General features: G+C 42.4%; 1 protein-coding gene across 6 annotated transcripts in view; it reads left to right on the forward strand.

Moving 5' to 3' along the window:
- The window catches only part of wupA (wings up A), a 112,307-nt gene that overhangs the window by 23,639 nt on the left and 67,624 nt on the right, over positions 1–21,044 (forward strand). For all 6 annotated transcript variants that reach the window (XM_067135919.2, XM_067135920.2, XM_067135918.2 and 3 more), the window contains exon 2: positions 19,416–19,459. In XM_067135919.2, the coding sequence (XP_066992020.1) occupies positions 19,445–19,459 (15 nt within the window). In that variant the 5' untranslated portion in view covers positions 19,416–19,444. The remainder of the gene's footprint in view (positions 1–19,415; positions 19,460–21,044) is intronic.

Genomic DNA, 21,044 nt, shown 5'->3' on the forward strand with positions numbered 1-21,044 from the left:
TCTTTCACAAACAGTAAGTCATGTTTGGTTGAGGGCTATGCTGGAACATGCACACGTACATCCATGATCTCGGTCATTTTCGACACTCCTTTCAGCCTTTCTAACCCCAATTCCGACTGGGGGTGAACTTTGGCTCAAACGGCATCCAGAGTGTCACAGTTCATCTCAGCTACCCCAAGACTAAGAATTCGCCATTAATATCGGTCATTTTTCCGAATTTTACATTTCACCCCTTCCTTTAGGGGTGCTAGGGGTTTCTTGCCCTTACAGTAATTTTTCCAGATATTAAGTTATATGTGTATCTAGTTTGGTTAAAAGCTATGCTGAAGCATACACACACATTCACCCGTAATCTCTGCCATTTTCTACATTTTATTTCTTCACAGCTTCCCACCCCCTATGCCATAGGGACTGAACTTGGACTTTTAATTTTTATATACCGTATATAGAAGAAGAATAAGAATGTGAGTTTGAAGAAACACATCATAATCTTCACATACTGTTGGTTAGGCAAACCACTGATGAGACTTGTTTACTTACCTCCCACTATTTTCTTTTTTTTTTTTTTTTCACCCTTCTCACCCCCTATGCCGAACTACCCAACAGATTTAGTTCAAATCACTTCCTAAACCCTCCCAGGAGTAATAAGAACAAATTGTGAAATTTTCAGCCAGATTGCTCCAGTAGTTTTTGAGTTCATTCGAGACATACATACAAACATTCATTTTCCCCCCTATGCCGAACTACCCAACAGATTTCGTTCAAATCACTTCCTAAACCCTCCCAGGATTAATAAGAACAAATTGTGAAATTTTCAGCAAGATCGCTTCAGTAGTTTTTGAGTCCATTCGAGACATACATACAAACATTCATTTTTATACAGGGTTATTCAGAAAGAAGGAACAGTTTTCAAACATTAATTTCTTCCAAACTACAAAAGATAGAAACACAATTCCAACGTTCCTGAAAAGAGAAAGAGTTCGATTTTCACTTTTGTAAGGTTTCAACATGATCACCATGTGTTACACGACAAATATCAAAACGGTGTCTCATTTCTTGCCACACACGAATCAGGTGGTCTCTAGTTATCGAATTCACAGCTTCAACAGTTCGATGTCGCAAACTTTCACGAGTGTCATGAATGGGGGGAGATAAACACACGGTCTTTTACGTAACCCTACAGATAAAAATCACAAGGAGTGAGGTTTGGAGACCTGGGAAGCCACAGACGATGAAGGTTCTCTTCTGCTCCTCCTCTTCCAATCCAACGACCTGGAATGGTGTCATTTAGGTAACATCGAACGTGCTGAGGGCAATGAGGCGGAGCGCCATCTTGCATGAAGATGAAGTCATCGGAATCATCTTCCATTTGAGGAAATTACCAGTTTTGAAGCATGTCTAGATAGGTCAGTCCTGTCACAGTCTTCTCCCTAAAGAAGAAAGGTCCATAAACTTTCTTTACAGATATGGCACAGAAGACGTTCACATTCGGTGAATCTCTTTCATGTTCAATAACTTCCGTAGGATTTTCACTTGCCCAGATTCTAACCTTATGCCGGGCGACGATGTGTGTTGTTGTGGGGTTGGCGAACTGTTGAGGGTGGGGAGCGAGAAGGCTCCACTCGGTAACGATGTCTATGGATTCGGGCGCCGGTGCTAATAAGGTAGTGGACGTCATCTGGCGTGGGAAGATGGAGTCGCACCATATATGTGGGGCCGTTGATGTTGTGAATCCGGAGTGCGCGTCAAGCTGGAACACCTTCTGCTTGGAGTGCCTGTATAATGTCTCGTTCTGAGATGTCCGGTCCTATCCCACGGAGAACACAACTTGACATGGCGTGGAAGGATGGTGGCGGCTGCTGGGGCGAAGATGGTGTGGAGGCGGCGACAGCAGCTGGGATGTTGTCCTGTGTAGGTGGCAGCGGTGGAGCGGTGGCGGTTGAAACCGAAGTCGAAGTTAGTGAGGTGGTAGGGGGTCGTTGGGGTGCAGTAGTCGAGGAAATTGGCAGAGAAGATGACATTAGGGACAAAGGGTGACAGGTCGTGACAGTAGTAACTGGAGGTTGGGAAGGGGTGCAGGCGGACGTTGTAGTGGTCGTGGTGATTGTAGTTGTAGAGAAGGAAGGCGTTAATTGTGGATGCGATGTCCGGGTTTGAGACACGTTGGCGAAGGGAACAAGAGAGGGGTTTGCGGATATCTGGGCTAGGATGTACGAAGGAGTTGGCACCACTGCGTAGGTTCTATGATTAATAGTCGCGCCGGAGGCTTGCAGTCGTCGCAAGTCGTCCTCGTTGCCTAGATGTACTAGAATCTGCGACGATGGTGTGGAAGTTGCGCCATCCTCCAGTCTGTAGATGTTGTCAACTGGAACGCCGGATGTGTGGAGGTCGATGAAAATGTTGTCTTCAGAGAGGTCCAGATCAACATCGAGGATGAGACAGGTAGGCGTCATTGTTAGTAAGACTGACTTCCTACTCGGTGTCAGGCTTATATGCTTTATTAAGTCGGCTAGGTAGCTAGATAGAGATGAGAGCCACCCGGCCGAGCAAAACTATTTGGAGCTGCTGTGGAGTTTCGTAGTCCTTAATGGAGAGATGCTGTGATCCGTGTTCCTTGCTTCCTCGTGTTGTGGATTTCTTTGGGTTCCTTTCGTAAACTGCACGAATACGCTAGACATTTTCATTGGATGTGCGTGGGTGTCCCATGCTTTTCCCTTTACAGATGCAACCATCTTCTACGAACTTTCGATGCCACTGGTAAATCTGCTTATGCCGAGGCGGTTGTTTATTAAACTGACGGCGAAAAGCGCGGTGAACTCCAATAATGGACTAGTTTTGCTAATTGCATCACACAAAATGTTTTTTTTTTTTTTTCTGTTGTGTCGCCGTTTGCTTACACTCCAACTGATAAGCACCCACGCGCCGCGCACAATGAGACCGGGCAGGACAAGCACTAGCGCCAATGCGGCCGTGATTGGAACTTGCAACAGCAGCGCTTCTACATGGATTGTTCAAATTTTAAACCTTTGTCTGTCCAGGAACGTTGGAATTGTGGTTCTACCTTTTGTACTTTGGAAGAAACAAATGTTTGAAATCTGTTCCTTCTTTTGGAATAACCCTGTATAAGTTATATAAATATCACAGACCCATACTACACCGACTCATTACCCACATTCCAAGTGTGCCACGTTCTATTGAATAAGATTTATTATCCACACAATATTTGTGTAAGTATAAGTAAGTATACGAAACTCTCAAAAGCCTGCGGCCATTACAATAGTGACAGTCTGCCGCCAATTTTGTTTGGGCTGCGGGTCTATCTAGAATTAGCGTGGACAGAAAACCGACACCGTGATAATTATGGCAACCCTTTGGTAACCGGTGTTCGTCATCTATCTGTACTAAGTCTACGTCATATTCTTCCTCGCGTTATTACCGTGTGCCAGAACACTGCCCTCTATATACAATAGATACAAATGGCGCCGTGTTTTCAACGAGTTTCCACTGTCTTATTTGACTGGCGTCTGACTGGCGTTTCGTCTAGGTCACAGGAAATCCGCTTACACTCGGTAACGTCACCGAGGGCAGAAACATCTGTATACATAAAATCCCTATCCCATCTGTCATTCACAGCTATTATGAAAAATAAGACGATTTCAACAGCTGAAATTCGCACCAGATATATGTTGTTGCATCTCCTTTACAAGAAAAATACAATGAAACTCACAACCAGGAATTTTGTATTTTTTAAAGAAAATTACGTGTCTGAAGCTTTGCTGTAGATGATTGCCAACGAACACAGAATGACACAGAGATGGTGACTCATACCGCAATGCATTCGCTCGCTGTATGTATGTTTAGTCCTCAGCCCGAAGGCTGGTTGGATCCTCAACAGCTCCGCCATCAGCTGTCATAAATGGCCTAGGCATCACTGAAGAGGCGTACTAGGGAAATGAGGAGTGAGGTAGTTTCCCGTTGCTTTCCTCACCGAGCCAGCCGTTACTATTACATATCAGTCTGCCAAGCCCACTGAAATGCATGCACCAACTGACCCTATGAGCAACATTTTCACACCATTCATAGCAGGGACTGGCTGCATAAGGAATGGCATTACTAGCATCACTCATACCTCAGTCACTTTCATCTTGTCAAAGCCAAGGATAAAGCTGAGACAGATCAATGAAAGTAACAATATTGCTCTAGCCCATGCCAGAAGACATAGTGCACCGTAAACACAACGTCCTGCCAGCAAAAAGGCCAAGATTTGCTCCCGTCGCCATGTTATCAAATACAGTAGAGACTAGAGGCGCAAAACTATCGATAGTCTCTCCCCCCACCCTCCCCCTTAATGATTTATTTTTCGCGCTAACAGAAATTGTACAGCTGTTTGCAGTTAACTCGTGAGGAGTTTGTTCCAATTAATAGGTGTGCATTTAAGAATCTTTGTGTACCTACGACTTCAGTGCCTAACCTTAGTTGAGTTGATGCCAATACGGGACAAAAAAAATGAGATTTATAGGTTGTCAAAGATTGTATGTAGACGAAAGAAGATAAGGCATATTTTAGGTCAAAGACTACATGAAAACTGAAAACTCTCATGCCATCTGTTGAGAATGCTGTAAAACATGTTTCCAAAGATATTACAATACCCGAGAATATGTCGGGCGATCGCAAAATGAACACTGCAGCTGAACGAGAATTTCTCGGGCGGTCACGTTATGGGCAAGTGCGTGCAGCCCGAGTTTGTCTCGGACGTGCCACTGAAGAGATTTATAAGTGATTCCGATATGAATTTCAGAAATTACACAGCATGAAATAGTTGTTCTTTCTACTGATTTATTGTGGATGGTGTTCAGTAACTGTTCTACTGTATTTTCAGGCGTAATGATAAGATTCGTTCCATTTTTCGGAAACTATCGATTACTATCGATAATAGAACTCATACTGTCAGAAAATATCGATGGCGATTACTATCGATAGTTTGCCGCCTCTAGTAGAGACTGTATTTGATGTTATCAACATCGTCTGTGGCAGACAACGAGCATCGAATAAGATACGATAGAGCACCTCTCCAGTGTGCAGCCAGAACTGAAGCCAACGGACACGCGTGACCGCCATATTGGTTGGGCTACAATATTATAGAGGCGGTGATTATTGTTTTAAAAGGAAGTACAACTGGACAACCATCCTCTATATAACACTAATCAGAGGGAAAAACTGGAACACTTCGAAAAATGAATATTATAGATCGGTTGCTGTCTGTTATTGATAAAGTTACTATACTTAAAGTAAATAAAATGATTCAGTATTATTATTTGAGTATATTGAAATGTTGAAAGGAGTTGCAACAAAAATGAAAGTACCGATTTAGAAAACAAATCCGAAATCTACATATAAATGGCGGGACGAGTTTGACTGTGGTAACTCTAGACAAAATATTGTTCATACAGAAATTCTGATGGACTCAGCTTCAGAAAGAATGTGTTTTATGTCAAGAATAGATTTGGAAATGTTGACATACCACTAATTCTTAAGCGGAGGCAATTTGCTATATGAATAGATGGATGGTCAGACAACGTTACCGAGCAACCGTGCAGGCTATGTCTTATGGTTGGTTGCCATCTGAAATTAGCAGCCGTTGATGGATGGCCACGAGCGAGGAAAAAAACGGGGGGAACGAAGAACATTATTTTTATTTTTACCATTGTCTTTTCGTCACATCGTCAAAGACAGATCTTATGGTGCCAAGGGGATAGGACTGGAAAGGAAGCGACAGTGACCTTAATAACGGTACAGTCACCACATTTGCCTGGTGTGAAAATGGGAAACCACGGAAAACCGCCTTTAGTGTTGCCGTTGGCATCTCTCGAGTGAAAGCTCACAATTACATGGCTCATATCGCGCATCTGACTCACTTAGTCATCTATCGTACATTTTGAAAATTATCATTGATTTTCAGACGTTATTGTACACTTCCTGAATCAGTCAGTCAACCAATCAATCATCACTGATCTGCATTTAGCCTTGTAGTCCAGTTGGCGTATTCCCTGTCAGTTGTTTACCTAGTCTTTCCTTAAATGGTTTCAAAGAAGTGGTAAATAATTCCAATCCCTAATTCCTCTTCGTATAAATGAATATTTGCTCCAATTTGTCCTCTTGAATTCCAACTTTAATTTTTACATTTATCTTTAAAAGCTCCACTCCGGCTTATTTGTCTACTAATGTCATTCCTTGTCATATCTCCACTGACAGCTCGGAACGTACCGCGTACTTGTGCAGCTCGTCTCCTTACTCTCAAGTCTTCCCAGCCCAAAGTTTGCAAATGTTCGTAACGCTACTCCTTTATCGGAAATCACCCAGAACAAATCGTGTGGTATATTAATAGTTTCGTGTGACCATTGCTAGCCTGGTGCATACTTTGTTAGGCAGACCTCCGAAGAGGGTGGGTGGCATCTGCCGTGTGTTGGAAACTGTGTGTTATTGAAATGGAGGGCAGTGTGTGTGGTGTGTGATTTGGGGATAGCACAATCACCCAGCCCTCGTTGAGAGGAATTAACTATTTAAGATTTAAATTCTCACCGGCCCGGAATTGAACCCGGGGTCATCTGAGCCGAAAGTCACTACGCTAATCATTCAGCCAAGGAGCCGGACAAGCTCTGTCGACCGTTTCTGAAGTCCGTCGCGCTGTGCCATGGTGGTGTTTTTGTGTTAAGACTCGTTAATAAAAAGTAGCCTTAATCCAGATATAATATTTATTTATTTTAATGAATAACAATGAACCAAAAAATCCTACGTTCATTAACCTCTATATATTACTTAGCCAACAAGTCCCATGACTCCAATGACCAATCTGGTATAATGATATCAGGAAATTCAACCAATTAATGGCTGTCTATCCACACAGTATTATCGTTTTAGTATAATCACTTTCGTATTATCGCACCTACGTCCACTTGTTTTTATACAAAGCCGTCGGAAACAACGTCAAGCGGTTAAATTAGCGTTAGAAGATTTGTCATACTGATAAATAATTTGAAAAATATCGATATCTCGCGCCGTTATCATTTAATCAGCTGTTAAAGTTAGCCAATCAGATCACTTCGCGAGCGAATTCAAACGGGCTTTGCGAGGCGGTGCTTCTAAAATAGCACGTCATCACTGTCGGGCTGCCAGCAGTGGGGTTTGACCCTCTACGGTATCTCTCGATTGCAAGCTCACAGCTGCGTGCCCCTAACCGCACGGCCCGATTCTTTCGAACGTGTGCAGCCTGTACAGATTATGTTTAATATTCATTTTAACATGATGTATTCCCAGAGTGTGTGTCTCAGCTCCCGTACCTGTTTCTGTGACAACAGCTTCTCTCACTACATTCACTCCCCGCTTCCCCCCTATCCGCGTCCTGTGTTCTCAGTGCCACATGAAGCGTGCTTAGCTGATGTTAGTATCTTCTTTACATTCGGGAACATACTGCGATCTGGATTTTGTCTGTCCGCATATTATTGTGTATAAAACGCAGCTGCTTGTGGTACATTGCGAAGACACTCTCCGAATATAAACAGTTTATCCAGAAGTTAGTCATTCTTATAACGGGCGTTCCGTTGCTTTGCATTTGACAAGACAATGTTTTACGTGCTAGAATCGCGAAGAAAGCGCCTGCAGCGGACCAGTTAGAGCACCCAATCTACTCCGGAGTATGTTGGCTATCTAACGCATCCAGTACACTCCTGCCTTAGCAGGCTCAATGACCCACACTGCAGAAGTTGTGGTCTTTTGAGCCCAACAGGTTCGATCACGGCTCAGGCCGGTGGAAACTGAAGGTACTCAGCTACGCCAGTCTACTGTCGACAGATTTACCAGCACATAAAAGAGCTCCTGTGAGAAAAAATTTCCGGCACCTCGGTGTCACCGAAGACAGTAAAAGCAGTTAGTGGAACGTAAAACCAATAACGTCATTATTAGTTTCGATATTCCTAATCACAACAACAACAACAACAACAACAACAACAACAACAATAATAATAATAATAATAATAATAATAATAATAATAATAATAACTTTAGCAGCAGACAAGAAGGTAATTATGGCATTCGTAGATTTCAGAAAGGCATATAACCATGTCGACAGGGACACATTGATAAAAGTGCCGAAAGAATTTGGAAGTGATGACAAAACAACTAATACAATACAACAGATATTAATAAACGCCCCGTCACAAGTAAAATTCCTTGGAGAGCTATCGGAACCGTTTGAAATCAAGAGAGGTGTGAGGTAAAGAGATGGTCTCTCCCCAGTCCTTTTCAACCGCATCTTGGAGAAGGAAAGAGTCAACAAACATTCCGAATGGAATCAAGATACAAAAAGGTTGGACTTAAATTTGAATGTCTTGCATTTGCAGACGTCTTAGTGTTCTTCGCTGAATATCTAGAGACTGCAACTACACAGATAGGAGTTTGGCAAGAAACAGCAGAAAAGGCAGGACTGCAAATATCCTTTGAGGAAAACTAAGTTCATGAACATAGATCCCAAAGAACCTACATGGACAATGAAGACCAAGGGTGGTGACATAAAGAGAGTCCACAAATTCAAATATCTAGGAGAGATACTGACTCCTAACAACAACAACGAGAAGCCAGCTATCGAAGAAAGGGCAAAGAAGATGGAAATTGCATTCAGACTATGCCAGGAAACTTCAAGTCCAAATCCCTCTCTTTCAAGCCAAACATAGACACTATAATACCGTGGTGAAACCTGAATGCCTCTATGCAGCAGAGGCAATTGCCAGAAAGAGGATTACCGAAATAGGAAAGAAATAGCGTAAATTTCTGAGGAAAATTCTAGGACCCAAGGAAGCAACAGGAAATGAGTTTACCTTCCGTTTGAGATCAAATCAAGAGCTGTATGAAAAATGTGAGAACATCTCAACCTCGATAACGAAAAGGCGACTGACTTTCTATGGACACCTGGGAAGAATGGGGTCGGAGCGCCTAGCAAATAAGATCCTCATCTTCCAGGAAAGAAGAAAGACTCAATTTCCATAGCTGAAAAAAGTTCATCAAGATCTTAAAAAATGTTGCGTTGAGGAGAGAGATATTACAAACAGAATAGTATTAAGAAGGAAAATTGCGGAGGTGGAATCTATTCGTAGAGAAACCCAGGAAAACAAGAAGGCTGTTCTCAGATGAGGAACGAGCAAAAGCGAGCCAGAGAATGGAGGAGTATCGGCGTAAAAATATAGAACATCAACAGTCAAGGAAGTTGTGTAATCGTAACCGATAGGAGGTTGAAACGATCCTAAATAAATAAATAAATAAATAAATAAATAAATAAATAAATAAATAAATAAATAAATAAATAAATAATATTATTGGCTTTACGTCCCACTAACTACTTTTACGGTTTTCGGAGACGGTGGTGGAAGTTAGTTCTGCAGGAGTTCTTTTACGTGCCTACCGACACGAGGCTGACGTATTTGATCACCTTCAAATACCACCGGACTGAGCCAGGATCGAACCAGCCAGAAGACCAGCGTCTCAACCGTCTGAGCCATGAACCCGGCGTGACTTTCCGAAGAGTAATGGTATGTAAATGAAAAAGAAAGAAGAGAGTCATGAAAGATGGCAAAACGAAGGACAACCCTGTCACAAACGTAATACCATAGAAGTAGTAGAGAAAAAGAGTTGATTGGGGCTGGAGGAATGAAAGCAAAGATTTTACTACAATCTGCGTTACGTCGCACCGATATAAATAGGTATTTTAACGACGATGGGATAGGAAAGGGCTAGAAGTGGGAATTAAGATACAGCCCCAGCATTTTCCTGGTGTGAAAAATGGGGAAAGCACGGAAAACCATCTTCAGAGCTGCCGACAGTGGGGTTCGAACCCACTATTTCCCGAACGCAAACGTACACCTGCGCGCCTCCGGGGGTGGCAGCAAATCAGACTAACCACTACTGTACACCCCAGAGGTGAATATCTGAAAATTTGTGTCACGAAATTAGCGATACAAACTGCGTGATGCGACGTTACCTAGCAATCGTGCAGGCTGTCATGTGAAATACTGATGGATGGCCATGACTGAGAGACATATTATCAAAAGGGGCGTTAGAGTACAGATGATCGATGTGATCTTGCAGGCTGTGATGTGAAGTATTGATCGGAAGCTCTTTTATTAAAGAGGACTCATCTCATCATACTCTAGAGAACTAATTCTTTCATTATTTTGTAGTTTTTTCATAGGTCCTGAGTCAGTTTCCCCCTTTTGTTGCACTGGATCCTACACTTGTCGACTCCGAATTCCACACAGATGTCTCCCGAAAACGATTCGTTAGATGCAAATAAATTCATCGTTATGAATTTTAATTTCATTTATTGAAAACCATATGTATGATCACTTGATTTTCCCAAAGGGAACTCTGATACCATTAAAAGAAGAAAACTGCCACTCTCGCAGCTCTCATTTGTGGGCAAGCATCTGCAGTCTAACTTTCGCACGAACCGGTCAATGCACATGATTATTTCAGTATTATTTTAGGATAATAAAATAAAGTGAAGTCTACATCTGTGGTGTAGTGGTTCGTGTGATTAGCTGCCGCCGCCGGAGGCCCGGGTTGGATTCTCGGCTCTACCACGAAATTTGAAAAGTGGTATGAGGGCTGCAACGGGATCATGTCAGCCTCGGGAGGTCAACTGAGTAGAGGGGCATTCGATTCCCTCCTCAACCATTCTCGAAGTGGTTTTCCGTGGTTTCCCACTTCTCCTCCAGACAACTTAATGCCATTGTCGCTTCCTTCCTCATGCCTTGCCCGTCCCTTCCAATCTTTCCATCCCCCACAAGGGCCCTGTTCAGCATAGCAAGTGAGACCACCTGGACGAGGTACTGGCCCTCCTCTCCAGTTTCATCCCCTACCAAAAATCTCACGCTCCAGGACACTGCCCTTGAGGCGGTAGAGGTGGGATCCTTACTGAGTCCGGGGGAAAAGCCAACCCCAGAGGGTAAACTGATTACATAAATTATAAAAATAAATAAAACTGCGCTGTGCCAGGGTCACGGCCCCATGTTTCGACGTAGAATACGTATCGCGTGATAAAGTACCTAGTCGACAAATGTTTGGAATTGTGTTTGGTGCATACACAAAGACGTGTAAGCCACTACTTGGAAATCAATAACAAGAGCTAATAGCTCGTTTTGCCAGCCGCGCGGTCCAGGAGCAGTATGCTTGCCTCTCACCCGGAGGCCACGGGTTCAATACTCCGCCCGATCAGGGATTTTTACCTGGACCTGATGTTGGTTTGAGGCCCACTAAGCCTTCGTGATTACAATTGAGGTGGTATCAGACGGTGAGACGGCGGCCCCGCTCTACAAGAAAAGCCAAGAATAACGCCCGAGAGGATTTGGAGCACAGGCCATGCGTCAGCTCGTAAACTGCAGGCCTTCGGGCTGAGCAACGGTCTTTTGGTAGGCCAAGGTCCATCGGGACTATAGCGCACTGAGGTTTGTTTTGTTTTTAATTGCTCTTTGTAGTCAGATGCTTACTCGCTGGTCAAATTCCGCCAGATACAGCTGAGGCCATCAAGACCGCCGTGACTCTCTTAACACACATTCAGTACATTACGGCGCGTCAAGATATGGAATGAGAAGTTTTATTGCATTTCTTTTCTATTGAATAAATTACTTTCTACATTACACAACCTATTTTTCTTGCGATTTTTCTCACTTCAACCCATCATTTTCTTGAACCAGCTCCCCCCCTCCACTCACGCAGCACCAAAGTCTCCGTCCAGTGTTAATTTTGTCTAAATATGTGTAATTCAGTACTGAAGTCAGTCTATTCACCGCAGGCGCATTCGTTCTAAACGTGGTCGGGAAAAATGCTATATAGTGAAGTTCGCGACGTGCAGAAATTTAATAACGGTCATGATTAGCGGTGACACAGTCTGACCTAAACATGGCGCGAGTGCGCGCGCAGCTACCGACGTCGACGCCACCAAATTTGGATACGGTGTCGGGTGCTGAGAACTATTTATAGTCACGAGAGCGCTGACGATGAGCTGGTAGTTCAGCCTGCAGTTCCTCTAAGCTCTACGAATAGAATGCCGCCTGTGCATCTACCATTTGTTACCTTATTATTATTATTATTATTATTATTATTATTATTACATCGCACCGACACAGATAGGTCTTATGGCGACGATAGGATAGGAAAGAGCTAGGAGTAGGAACGAAGTGGCCGTGGTCTTAATTAAGGTACAGCCCCAGCATTTGCCTGGTGTGAAATAGAAACCATGGAAAAATATCTTCAGCGCTGCCGACAGTGGGGTTCGAACCCACTATCTCCCGAATGCAAGCTCACAGCTGCGCGGCCCTATCCCAACGGCGAACTCACTCGGTAAACGTTAACGCTATGATGTCAAATGTATTTGACATTAATAAATGATTAATTTTTTAACATTTCGTGTGGCTATTTGTATCTGAGTGCAGCCCTTGTTAGGCAGACCCTCCGATGAGGATGGGCGGCATCTGCCATGTGTAGATAACTGCGTGTTATTGTGGTGGAGGATAGTGTTATGTGTGGTGTGTGATGTTGGAGACAGCACAAACACCCAGCCCCCGAGCCACTAGAATAAACCAATGAAGATTAAAATCCCCGACCCGGCCGGGAATCGAACCCGGGACCCTCTGAACCGAAGGCCAGTACGCTGGCCATTCAGCGAACGAGTCGGACAATAAATGATTAACAACATATTTTGTAAAAATTAATACGCCGTAAACATATTCACCTCTTGACATCTTCGCAATTTATAATAATTTTTGAATTGAAGATGGCAATAATATAATACTACTGTATACCTAAGATAAATACGTGTTTAAAATTCAATTAAACTTTGCAAGAGAAAATCGGTATTTTTATTAGTGTAAAATCCGCATCTTGGAATTCTTATAAAAGTGTTTTAGAATTTATACGGCTCCCTCATTACTGAACTATACCGCGGCTCCGCGGTTAAGAAACACTTCTCTGTATATATTTTTGGCCGGCTCCACGGTATAAGGGTAGCGTTCCTACCTCCGGTTTCGATTCCCAGCCAGATGAGGGATTTTTACCTGTATTTGAGGGCTGGTTCGACGTCCATTCAGCCTACGTGATTACAATTAACTATCTATCTGACGGTGAGATAGCGGCTGCGCTCTAGAAATCCAAAAATAACGTCCGAGAGGATTCGTCGTACCGACCACACGATCGGGCTGAGCAGCGGTCACTTGGTAGGCCAAGGTCCTCGAGGCTGTTGCGCCATGGGGTTTGGCTTTGGTATAGATTTTTGGCTATTCTTGTAGATTTACAAGTAAGATGCAATGAATGATATAGTTAACATATTACCCAGTGGGTGAGAAATATCGGTCCGTGTTTGTGATGGATCTTTTATAAACGAATGATGGGAATAGTTCGAGAAGGATGGAAAAATTCCCTTCATCTCCTTCAAATCGCACACTCTTTATAATGTGATCAGATTTAGGTGACTGTCAAAGTCACATGCCAAAATGAGAATATGCTTTACGACGCACCGACACAGATAAGTCTTATGGCGACGATGGAATAGGAAAGGCCTGGGAGTGAGAAGGAAGCGACCATGGCCTTAATTAAGGTACAACCTCCGTATTTGCCTGGTGTGAAGATGGAAAACCACGGAAAAAATCTCCAGAGCTGCAGACGGTGGGGTTCAAACCCACTATCTCCCGAATGCAAGCTCACAGCTGCGCACATCGTTCGACATGGAGTGTCGAATGGACCTTTCCAAATTCGACAACCTCTGCCGGGTTTGAACCCGTGACCTTGCACTGATCCACATAAGGGACTATTATTCCTGCAGTTAAGTGTAGTTTGTTTCATTATTTTAGTTAAAAGGACTGGCATAAATTCTTCAATCAGCGTATTTGTACGTCTAAACTGTTAGCATGATGACCTTTGGTCCAAGAGGTTCCTTGTTCGATTACCGGTTGTGTCAGGGATTTTTTTCACCTCGGGGGCTGCGTATTTGTGCAGTACTGAGCATTAGAATTCATCTTAGCTAGGACCCCATCCGCACAGACGCGCAGGTCGCCTATAGGGCGTCCATTCGAAAGCCCTGCACCATACGCTATCGTTATTTCTTTCTTTCTTAGTCATTTTACCGTCCAGGGTTGGTTTTTCCTTCGGACTTCGCGAAAGATCCCACCTCTACCGCCTCAAGGGCAGTGTCCTGGAGCGTGAGGCATTTCAGGCATACAACTGGGGATGAGGACAGTACCTCGCTAAGGTGTCCTCACCTGCTATGCTGAACAGGGGCCTTGTAGGGGACGGAAACATTGGAAGGGATAGACAAGGAAGAGGGAAGGAAGAGGCAGTAGCCATAAGTTAGGGGCCATCCCGGCATTTGCCTAATGAAGAAGTGGGAAACCATGGGAAACCACCTCGAGGATGGCTGAGGTGCGAATCGAACTCCCTTCTACTGTTGATCTCCCGAGGCTGAGTGGACCCCTTTTCAGTCATTGTACCACTTTTCAAATTTCGTGGCAGAGCCGGGAATCGAACCTGGACCTTTGGGGGTGGCAGCTAATCACACTAATCACTACACCACAGAGGCAGACATTATTACTTACTCTGTGCATTACAACAATGCAAACATCGCGTTTGATCAGTTCCTATCTCTGAAGCCAAGAATGCAACCGCAGGTCCTGTTTGTGTTGGGACTGGCGATTGTTGAAGAGTAATTTCATCAGCTACAGAAAGAAAAATACATGTATTGTAGCCTAACTGAAATGATTTTAGCAACTGCGTCTCGGAGATATAAATATAAACAGTGGAGTTTATGTCAGTTTGGAAGTTTTCTATTACCGTACTTTCTCAGGTCAGTTTTTTTCTTTAATTCACTGCATACATTTCACCGTATGAACTGTCTTTTAATCTTACTTCTGAAATCTGACAGCAGAAAAGAATCCTTAGAACAAACCACTGAGTTCATAAGAGTCATTCCCGTTCGTCTATCCTCTCGTTGTACTCGAAACTTAAAAGACAATTGCAGTATGACATGTGCATGAACATCGGTAAATATACAGTGTCTAGATTTGATACACAGCAATAATGATATTTTTTCAAAGGAAAAATGTTTAGAATATGTGAAATTTGTGGCAGTTATGATTGTGTGACCGTACACGTAGTCTACTGTAGTTCAGTCACAACAGTGCATACCGATACCGTACGTACACTGTGGACTGAATTTGTCCGGGAAGTCATCACAATTTTTATTGCCATAATCTACCTGAAATACATAGCCTACACCCCTCTTCCATGACTTCTTAGTTTTATTAACACCCAATTATTATCTGTGTATTTTTACACTACGTTTACATAATTAATTAGTGTTTTTCGACAGACTGAAAAACCTTAAAGTAAGTCGACACTGGAAAATATGGATTCCTTATTAAAAACAACAAAAATCAATGCCCAATTTACGAGCTTACGACTGATGCTCCAGTCAAATACTGCACAGCTCCATAGTGTAATAGTTAGGTTCAATTCCCGGCACTGCCAGAAATTAAAAATTGTCAGGAGGGTTGGTATGTGTTTAAAAGGGTAGGCCTACACGCAGCTCACCTCCGCTGGGGGTATGCCTGAAAAGAGCTGCACTGCCTCGGGGAATGCAAGGATACAGGTTTACTTTAAGCAGAGTCGAAGTTGTTAGGTAATATAGTGCATCTACTCAGCCTTTGAAGACATCACAGTGAAACGACTGTTCAACAGTGCGAACAAGGAATGTGACATAGTAAGATAGGGATGTATAGTCACTCAAAGAGAAAAAAATAGCGCCTGGTACTTTACGTTCCTTGCATTTAATATTTTTATCAGACTTAATTTTAATTATTACCAAAATATACAACAATTGGCTTTACGTCTCACCGACACAGATAGGTTTTATGGCGACGATGGGATATGAAAGGGCTCGAAGTGGGAAGGAAGCAGGCGTGGCTTTAATAAGGTATAGTCCCAGCATTTGCGTGATGTGAAAATGGGAAACCCTTCAGGACTGCCGACAGTGAAGTTCAAACCCACAATCTCCCGAATGCAAGTTCACACCTACGCGCCCCTATCCGCACGGCCATCAAAATATAATTCACTCGCATGTTGATACAAATCCTGTGGGTACCCCCAACAAACATCATATCTGTAGGTTCAATTGTTTCCGAGAAAAATGCACTTGCAAGGACTTACAATATAGGCCATATTATAATACCATGCATCCATTCTTCTTTAGAGCGACTATATATTATTTTATTTTATAAAAACATTTTTATTACGGTAAGTTATACCTAAGACACGATTAGTATGCAGCCAGATCAATATGAATTCATATAACTGAAAAATTCTGCACGAACAGTTTTTCAAAGGGGAAAAAAAAGTCTGTTTCAAAATGTCTATCTCATAGCACAATTATTTGCTTCATAAAACGTACAGTTGCAATATTTAAACACGTTAATGAAAATAATTATTTAAGCGACTACGGTTCGCTGTATAGGCCTACTGCTTTTTCCTCATCATCTTCTTGTGTCTCGTCCTCGGAGTTGTTCAGCTCGTCTTCTATCCACAATAGTGAGCTCTTCTTTCGCGGAAGATGAGGTGCTTCTTCACATTTTCTTTTACGTACTGATGTCGACAAACTTGTTGCTACGCCTTGCTCAAAAGCCTCTGAAACTCTATCTTCCAGTTGAAACCGTTCAGTCTCATAGGACGTATCTTCAAATTCGTGAGAAGGTGCCTTAATAAGTTTTTCAAGTTTCATCTGCCTTTTGCTTTTTGCTTCATCACCCCTAGCTGCTTGCTGGGCAATCCAGTTCTTCAGCCTTTGTTCTTCATTGATGTCCCTCAGTCGTCTGCCACTCAAGTCTCGGCATGCTTCACGGTTGGTCGTCTTCTCTATTTGTGCACCAACAGCTCGGAGCATTGATCCAAACCCTCCCTTGCCCCCCTTTTCTCTTAGAAATACTCGTATGGGTCCTTCTTCTAAGATTCCTTTATCTTCCAGGAGTCTACCATTCTGGATGAAATAAAAGTCGGAGATGCCAAGGGTATCTTCTACTAGGAATCGCAGCTTCTTTACAGGCAGATTGATATTAACCTCGAATACAAACTTACAACCATTAAGTTTGGACCAGTTCAACCAATTACATATTACCTCAGGCATCTTGAAATTATGAATTTGTATATATCAAGTGTAGATCGGAGAATGTAAGTTTTGCTTATCGCGACAGAACATTTGAATATCTATCGTGCGCAAAGTTCGAGACGTAAGGACATGTGTACCGGCAGCGTTGCACTGTTGAACAATGATAAATATGTTTCGTGCGGTGCACATAACCTTTAACTGACCTGAATTAATTCTGGAATGGCAGTCACGTAATAATACACGTCAACTTTGTCTGAATTTCGTGCACAAATGCCACTGTTGGGTAGGCAACAAAGAAGGATAAATGTTCCATTCATTCTTGACCTTTCGTCGTAGCTTTTCGTTATAAATAATAGAGGCATTATTATTAATATTATTAAGAGTACCGGTAATAATACAAAATATGCCAATGAGTACGCAGTTTTCGAGGGTAGAGTAGGTATTAATAATTATTTTACCAGATGACCACAGTTCAGTCCAAGACACGTCTCAGAGGAGACTGTTTTAATACAGATTACCCCATTTCCAGTAAAGAAATGCATTTTTACATCACATCTTATCTGTACACAAAGCGATGCTAGAATTAACCAATTAGGCTACAGCATAGTTGAGAATGTTCCAGTATACCGTACTGAAAATGACAGGACACATTATGAACCCCCCTGTGGGTGGGAGCGGTAGGATAACACCCACGGTATTCCCTGCCTGTCGTAAGAGGCGACTAAAAGGGGCCCCAGGGACTCTGAACTTTGGAGCGTGGGTTGGCGACCACGGGGCCCTCAGCTGAGTCCTGACATTGCTTCCACTTACTTGTGCCAGGCTCCTCACATTCATCTATCCTATCCGACCTCCCTTGGTCAACTCTTGTTTTTTCCGACCCCAACGCTATTAGGTTTGCGAGGGCTAGGGAGTCTTTCATTTTCACGCCCTTACTGGCCCTTATCTTTCTTTGGCCGATACCTTCATTTTTTGAAGTGTCGGACCCCTTCCATATTTTCCCTCTGATTAGTGTTATATAGAGGATGGTTGCCTAGTTGTACTTCCTCTTAAAACAATAATCACCACCACCACACATTATGAACATGATTTAACATTCATCAAACAAAATAGCTGCATTGTGAAATTTAAAGTATGGACAAAAACCCGACCCTGTTTTCCAGAGAATGTGGTAGGAATTTTGGTCGTGGAAAATGCCACGGCTTTCCATGTCATTCGTCGTGGCATGTAAAAGAACATTGGTACTTAGATAATAGCCAAATTTATTGTACCCTAGTGTTAGCATGAATGAAACATCAGAATTGCTATACAGCCTGCTAGTCGGTGGCCAGCAGGCGTTGTTTTAAGAGGCCACACTACATTTTCAACTGGTTGTATTGGCAAATCAGGTGGATATGTCGCTTTCTCTTAATACTAAAAGTTAGTTATGGGTGGTGAACATTGAAACATTGCATCCCCTCTCTCATATTAGAAACTCCCCTGTGGATGGGGGCAACAGAATAACATCCACAGTATCCTCCTGCCTGTCATAAGATGCAACTAAAAAGATGTCTCAGGGGCTCTTAACTTGGAAGAATGAGTTGGTGACCATGGAGCCCTTAGCTGAGTCCTGGCATTGCTTCCACTTACTTGTGCCAGGCTCCTCACTTTCATCTGTCCTAACCGACCTCCCTTGGTCAACTCTTGTTCTTTTCTGATCCTGACCGTATTAGGTTTGCGAGACTTAGGGAGTCTTTCATTTTCGTGCCCTTTCTGGCCCTTGTCTTTCATAATTTTTTGAAGTGTCAGACCCCTTCCATGTTTTCCCTCTGATTACTGTTAATAGCATTTTAACTCCAACAACCAACTGCATATTAACTCAGGCATCTTGAAATACTGAATTTGCAGACATCAAGTGCAGACCACAGAAGGTAGCAGAATGTAGGATTCATACAAATATTAGTTCAGTGTCCGATGATTGACTTTCATGTAGTTTCAAGCACAGGCCATCTGGCTGAGCAGCAGTTGTTTTGGCAGGCCAAGGACTTGATGGACTGCTGTGCCATGGGTGTGTTTGTTTTCGATAAGGAACTGAATCTATTTTCTGCACACTAGGCATGTTTTTTTCAGATCTGCAGTTTTATAAACAAACTTCCTTTGTAATCTAGTACTGTAATCAATTTTCTGTCACTTACTTCCCATTTTGTACATATAATCACTAACAGATGTTTTTCTTGATTTACAGTTGTAAGAAGTTAGAACTCAGAACCAAACATGGCGGACGATGAGGTGAGGTAGGTAGTACACCTCTTTCTTGGCTGAGAAGTACTCTTTTTAAATTCATCAAGAATTTATAGAGGATTAATGTGTTGATTCAGAGCCATAGACCTATGCAACAGTGAATAAATATAAAACTGATTAAATGAGTTTCTTTAAACTGAAAGGATAACCTGCTTTAAAAAAGAATGCTATCCAAAATGTCTTTAAAAAGATATTAAATGTTGGGTAGTCAATAAGTTTAGTCATTGTATGTACTGTGGTATGGTTATCCAATAGCATGACGAATAGAAGAACAAGCGCGAGGACTCATGGAGTTCAAGCGCACCCCACCAGGCAGCGATAGAGTGGGCTATGTCCACACTACTGATCAGCTGGTCTTAGAAATGGTGCCGGAAAAAACTTATTACTCCGTAACTGGTAAGTATATATACTGTCTTTTAAAAACCATGAGAGATTACAATTGCAATATCACGGCAGGATACAATGGAAAAAATCATACAGAGAAATAAGAGCTACGACATTCATCACGTTGCGAAATGCACAGGTTACTTGAGTGTACATATACAGATAAATAACACATAACCTCCAGCATATTAAAACCATCACCTATGAACTATTTACCAACTCAGTTTGTCGGTTACTGGACTTTCGAAAGCTTGCGTGAAGATTTGGCGGATGTTCGAGATTGTAAATCTCACCGTATTTCTTTCATTCTGAAGAAAAATCGGCACTTTAGATAATGATAAACAAGCCTGGGGATTATATCCATAATATGTTGAAGACAACACACAGTGGGTAATTTCTAGCATCCAGCCGGCCAAAAATAATATTTTCAACCCTTGTCTTTGGTGCACATTTTCTGTGAGTCGTGTTTATAAGACCCTTGGGTACAGTAATTAAGTATTGAAAAGTCGCGCTGTCTGATTATCTAATCTCACCGAAGGCCTAAAGTGGCTCTCCTCCGTTAGGGCATCATATTCTGGCGAGGCGAGCGCGCAGTTATTATTATGTGAGGGCTCAGTAAAGACGTCAGAACTAAGTATTTCTTTAGCTTGCAATGTGGTTATATTAGATGAAGGTATGTATTTTTATACAGTATGTAGCATTTTCTAAAAATTACTATATTGTTGTCCGAAATATGCACTTAAAATTCAGGTACACGGTGTCCAAGCGCTATCTAATTTTACAAATTTGAGCTGACTTTCAAAATGGATTGCCTTTAATTTCCGCAATGAAAGTCTTTTGGATGAGTTATCTATACTTTAATGAATAGAAATCTGTGACTTTTTGCTGCGACCAGGTGCGACCATGAGAGTAATTAATTTCTTTCAGAAGCCATGTACTCTGTAACCCGGAGGTCGGTTTTCGAGCTGTTGAGGAACAGCAGGGAATATAAGCTGAACAATGATATTGCGAATATTTTAATTGAACATTTAGGCTTTGAGGATTGTTCCGAGGATATATCCAAGTCTATAAGGAAATCTGTCAGTATTTTGTGTGCTAAAATTCGATCACGCTAGACAAAATATAGTTGAAAAAGGGACAAATCGCTGTAGTACAATGAAAGTTGGTTCGAGCAGAGAATGAGCCTTGC

The sequence above is a fragment of the Anabrus simplex genome, chromosome 1, assembly GCF_040414725.1.
Source record: "Anabrus simplex isolate iqAnaSimp1 chromosome 1, ASM4041472v1, whole genome shotgun sequence".
NCBI lineage: Eukaryota > Metazoa > Arthropoda > Insecta > Orthoptera > Tettigoniidae > Anabrus > Anabrus simplex.